This window comes from Hemiscyllium ocellatum, chromosome 18, assembly GCF_020745735.1.
Source record: "Hemiscyllium ocellatum isolate sHemOce1 chromosome 18, sHemOce1.pat.X.cur, whole genome shotgun sequence".
Lineage (NCBI taxonomy): Eukaryota > Metazoa > Chordata > Chondrichthyes > Orectolobiformes > Hemiscylliidae > Hemiscyllium > Hemiscyllium ocellatum.
Genome location: NC_083418.1, coordinates 74,527,390 through 74,533,389, shown reverse-complemented (window position 1 = coordinate 74,533,389; position 6,000 = coordinate 74,527,390). Strand labels below are relative to the sequence as shown.

Sequence of the window (6,000 nt, the reverse complement as noted above, 5' to 3'; positions counted from 1 at the left end):
AACGTTGTTGCGCTTATGAGGAAAGGTCGAGCGAGAGATTAAAAAAAAGTATTCATTTTGCCCATTAAATCCTCCAAAATGTTCGATTACTCTTTCAACATCATACCAATTATAATAAAGCAGTAATTTCAGTGCATTGTGTTGCTAATCATCACCCAATTACACTGGGGAAGCTTAGCTTGGACTTATTCTGTGTATACAGACGGTTCTAATGTCAAAGATAGACGAATTATTGAAAGAAGTGCTGAAGCAATTGCAGATGCCTCTATGATTGCTTGCTTCTTTCATGTGCAACGCTTTTGTAAATATCGGTTGATAGCTTAAATTACTGATGAGACCAAACATTGTAACACTGCTCTTTCCTGAGAAGATGGAATGAATGCTCTACTGTGCAGGCTTATGTAAAAACCCACTGTTCGTTTTCGAGGGGAGTGATTATGCCTTACAATCCAGTTGAGAAAGGAACAGGCTGCTGCATGCCATTAGGCATGCTGTAAACTGTACTAAACCAGGTCACTGTTTTTGATAATGCTGCTTAGAACTTGAGATGTAAGCTCACATTCAGGTACAAAAAGACTGTTCTGGAACAGGAAAAACAGTCTAACTGGAAGTTTCTTTTGCAAGCGACATTGTTAGTGTTATATGTAGCCAACTCCTGCTGTTTGGGAACACGGTAACACTTAAAATGCTGCATTTAAAACTTAAAAATATTGTATCCACTTAAAATAAGTAGTTTGATTCTTTTTTTAAAAAATGATGTAAACCTTTTTTGATTGTCAAGTTAATGCTGAAATCAAATGCACGATTCTTTACTATGAGTGAGTCTAATCGTAATTTATGCTATATTACGTTGGAATCAATGTGCTTTTTTTGCTTCTTTGTTTTTGCATTCATTTCAACGATTGAGAAATAAGGAGTAGAATATTTCTGAACAAAAATAAAGTTTGTGCATGGCACATCATCACCTGTTGTCCTTTCTACAGCATCATGGACACTTTATTTTTCTTTCCTACTAGATAAGAACCAGTAGATAAGAAAAGATGTGCAGCACATTCAGCCCAAAGGAGCCCGGGCCAAGCCTGTCTGATGTGCATCAGTATAGTCAGTGGCTGGCGAGCAGGCATGAAGCTAGTTTATTACCAATGAAGGAAGACTTGGCTCTATGGTTGACAAATTTACTAGGTAAGATTACACTTTTAATGTTAATTCGAATAATTGTTGAAGATTGAACTATTTTAACCTTGTTAAAAACAGTCCAGCAGTTGAGCAGAACTCTCCCAGAATAATATCTGCTTATGTGAAGTACAGTGTAAACATACTAAAATATTGCAGAGGAAATATCCTAGTCATTCATCTAGTTTGTTCCAGAAATTGATTCTATTTTTACAATAGTCTTGGTGGTAGTTGAATCTTTACATCATTCTATATTTCCAATGTATAGTTTGATTTTTAATTCTAAATATACACATATCACATAATTAGTTAGAATTTTTAACTTACTTTTGTAGAATTATTTTGGTAGCAAGCCTGAGTCATTAAATTGAATATTGTAGTTTAGATTTGTGTTACACCAGATCCCTTGCCTCATTCATTTTTTATGGAGTTCACTTCCTGTATATCTATAGGTCTTACACATTATCAGTAAAATCATCAAGTCTTTTTGTCTTGAAAAACTGAGTAAAGTTATACTCTAAATTCTTGTTTATGTGTGAGGAATGTCATTCACAAGTCTACTTGTTTTATTTAACTTGTGTAATTAAATTGCAAGTTTCAGAAGTTTTGGACAATGGTTTCCATCTTGAAGAAGCATCCATGCACAAGTCATTATGACGACCAGATAACATGACTCAGCATTGGCTAGAATTAATCAATTAAAGTTTGATGCATGTGCTTTTAAAGGTCTAAGTTCAACCATTTAGTTGGTGGGGAACACTGGAAAGCAGATTTTTCACTGCCCTGCATTTGGCCACCAGGATCCATCATTACAGGTGAAGATTAGAAAGCAATGAAGACTTGTTTTGTGAGCTGTCTGCCTGCAGTATACACAGGATCTCCAGGCTTTTTGTTACAGTATTCTTAAATTAATCTCCACCTGTAGAAGGTCCATAGTTCCTTGAAAGCAGAGCACAGGGAGATAGGATAGTGAAGGTGACATTTGGTATGCTTTCATTTATTGGTCAGAGCATTGTGTCTTGGAGTGGGAGATCATGTTGTGGCTGTACAGGACATTGGTTAGGCCACTTTTGGAATATTGCATGCAATTCGGGTCTCCTTCCTTTCAGAAAGATAGTGTGAAACTTGAAAGGGTGCAGAACAGATTTACAAGGATGTTGCCAAGATTGGAGAGCTACAGAGGGATGCTGCATAGGCTGGGGCTGTTCTCCCGAGAGCATCAGAGGTTGAAGGGTGACCTTATAGAGGTTTATAAAATCATGAGGGGCATGGATAGGATAAATTAATAAGATCTTTTCCATGGGGTGGTGGAGTCCAGAACAAGAGGGCATAGGTTTAGGGTGCGAAGGAAAAGATATAAAAGATATGAATGGGATGTAAAGAGGAATGCTTTCACGTAGTGGGTGGTGCATGTATGGAATGATTAGATTACTTACAGTGTGGAAACAGGCCCTTCGGCCCAACAAGTCCACACCGACCCGCCGAAGCGCAACACACCCATACATTACATTTACCCCTTACCTAACACTACGGGCAATTTAGCATGGCCAATTCACCTGACCCGCACATCTTTGGACTGTGAGAGGAAACCGGAGCACCCGGAGGAAACCCACGCAGACACGGGGAGAATGTGCAAACTCCACACAGTCAGTCGCCTGAGTCGGGAATTGAACCCGGGTCTCAGGCGCTGTGAGACAGCAGTGCTAACCACTGTGCCACCGTGCCGCCCCAATGAGCTGCCAGTGGAAGTGGTGGAGACTGGTACAATTACAGATTTTAAAAGGCACCTGGATGAGTGTATGAAAAGGAAAGGTTTAGAGGGATATGGACCAAGTGGTGGCAAATGGGACTAGATTAAGTTAGGATATCTGAGTTGGACCAAAGGGTCTGTTTCTGTGCTGTACATCTCTATGACTCTATGACAGACTGACCATTGGCTTTGGAATATGACGAAGGATGCCTTTACTTTTCTCTTTCGTTTTGCCATGTACAGATTTAAGAAAGTATAGAAATAGGGAACAAAAGTAGGCTACTTAGCCGTTTGTGCCTGTTTTTCCATTCAATGATATCATGGCTGATCTGATTTTGACTGCAACTGTATATTCCTGCATTCGCCTCAATAACCTTTTATCCCTTGATTATCAAGAACCTACCTACAGCTGCCTGAAAAATATGTCAATGTTCTGCATCCACAGCCTTAAGAGGAAGGGAATTCCAAACACTCATAACACTTAGTGAATTTTTTTCTTCATCTCTGTCTTAAAAGAGTGACCCTTTGTTTTTAAATTATCCCTAGTTCTAGGTCCTCCCAGAAAAGGAAACATCTTTTCCTCCCCAACCCAGTCAGTCACTTAATAACTTATATAATTCAATTATATGTAATGTTATGTATTGAAATTAAATTGCATCTGACTCTTCTAAAAGCCAGAGGAAACAGGCCCAGCCTGTCTTGCATTCTCTCATTAGCCAATCTGCTAATTCCAGGCATTAGTCTAGTAAACCTTCGCTGAACTGCTTCGAATGTATCAATATCCTCTCACAAGTGTAGTGACCAATACTGTACACAGTACTCCACATGTGATTGCCCGAATGCCCTGTCTAACTGAAGTATTACCTCTCCATTCTTGAAGTCAGTTCTCCAATGTACCTTTCTATTAACATTTACTGAGTACTCACTGCATCTGCAAGCTAAACCTCTGCAATTCATGCACTAGGACGCACAAATGTCTCTGCAATAAAACAAAGAACTGCTGCTACTGGAGATCTGAAACAAAGCACAAATTGCTGGAGAAACTTAGCAGGTCTGGCAGCATCTGTGAAAAGAAAGCAAAGTTTTGAATTAATGCTTTGAGTCCAGTGACCCTTCTTCAGATTCAGTTCTGATGAAGAATTACCGGACTCAAAACGTTAACTCCTTCTCAGTTTCTTTTATATATTCTGTTAGTGTTTCAGATCTCACTGCATCTCAGATCCCTGCAATCTCTCACTCTAGATTTTTTCTTATTCTTCTCCCAAAATTAGGGATTTTTCACATTCCCTCATTATACTCCATTTGCCAGATCTTTGCCAAATTGCTTAAACTTCAGTATCCATTTGCATGCTCCTTATGTACTATTCACAGAATCTCCTATTTAGCTTTGTATTATCAGTAAATGTAGCTACCATGTCAATGGACATGTCACCACATCATTTGTATAAATTGTAAAGTTGAGGTCCCATCACCAACCTCTGTAACACACCACTGTGACATCCCGCCAGCTGAGAAAATACCCATTTATTTCAATTCTCTGCTTCCTGTCTGTCAGCTAACCTTCTACATTTGCCAACATGTCACCCCTAAAACCATGACAATTTATTTTCTGCAGTATCCTTTGATGTGGTACCTTATTCAATATCTTCTGAGAATCTAAATACAATACATCCACTGAATTTCCCTTTATTTACAGCATAAGTTCCATTTTCAAATAACTCCAATAAATTCACTCAATATGAATTCCCTTTGACATAACCATGTTGGCTGTCCAATTACCAAAACTTTTTCAAGCATTCTGTTACAATTTTAAAAATAATATCTTCCAACATTTACCCTATCACAGACATTTACATAACTGGCCTGTAGCTTTCTGCTTTCTGGCTCCCTCCTTTTTTTGAATAAAGGAGTTTATTAGCTATTTTTCAATCTATTGGAACCTTCCCCAAAACCAATGTGTTTTAGAAAATTAAAATCAATGCATCAACTATTTCACTGGCTATTTCTTTTAAGATCCTCGAATGAAATCCGTCAAGACCTGGGGACTTATCAAATTTCTGACAGCTTACTCAGTACTCCTGAATAAATCATAATTTTATTGAGTTCCTCCCTTGCTTTCAATTCCTGATTTACATCTATTTCTAGGACATCATTGTATGCTTTAGAAAGGATACTATTGCAAAATATATATTCAATTCCTCTGCTGTTTCTTCATCCTCTATTATTAATTCCCTCAATTTATTTTCTATAAGACCAAAACTTAGTTTGTTAACTCTTTTTTAAATATTGGAAGAAATGTCTCTTAGTTGTTTTCTTGGTTTTATGGGCAAAATTTCTCTTGTATTCTCATTTTTCTTCACTTAATATATTTTAATTCATTGTTGTATTTTGTATTCACTCTGACATCTGACCTGCAGCATATCTTCACAATTAATGTCTTTTCTTTGAGTTTGAAAGTATCTTTGACTTTTTCATATTTGGCGGAGTGTACATATATATATATATCTGTTCTGTGCTATCCGAAATATCCCTTTAATGTTTCCCACTGAATCTCTATTGTCCAATCCCTTAAGCTACAATGCCAGTTCACTGCCCCCATAATTGCTGTTGTTTAAATTAATTCCCACATTTCTTTAAACAGTATGTAAAATTCATTCATGTTATGGTCACTGTAACCCCGGGATATTTGCACAAGTGCTTAGTAATTTGTTCTATCTCATTGGTTACTACAGGGTCCAGTTCAGTTTACTATCTGTTTGGTACCTGTGATGATACTGTTGCTTTAAGAGGTGTATTTTGTCCTTTTATTTGAAAAGAGGTTTTAAGGCAGAGGTAATGAGCGGTCTACCAGAGCCTCTAGAGTAAACAGTTTGTGAGGCCATGTTCCTTTTTAAAGTTGGAACAATAGAAGCAGCCTGAATGGATGTGTTCAAGCTCCCATAGAACCAGGACTTTCAGTTTTAGCTTTTGGCAGCTGCTGTTGGAGTTTTGAAGAAGTGGAAGCATTTTTTTTCTCTTACTTGGTTACAGTCAAAAGCTGGGGGTTCTCTTTCTGCAGTTTGAGACGGCTGCATTTG

At 37.8% G+C, this 6,000-nt stretch overlaps 1 protein-coding gene across 1 annotated transcript in view; it reads left to right on the top strand.

The window, feature by feature from the left end:
* Positions 1-419: 419 nt before the first annotated feature.
* LOC132824271 (growth arrest-specific protein 2) overlaps positions 420-6,000 on the top strand; it is a 171,849-nt gene continuing 166,268 nt past the window's right edge. The window contains exons 1-2 of the mRNA XM_060838608.1: positions 420-565; positions 1,017-1,182. Of these exons, the coding sequence (XP_060694591.1) occupies positions 1,041-1,182 (142 nt within the window). The 5' untranslated portion in view covers positions 420-565; positions 1,017-1,040. The remainder of the gene's footprint in view (positions 566-1,016; positions 1,183-6,000) is intronic.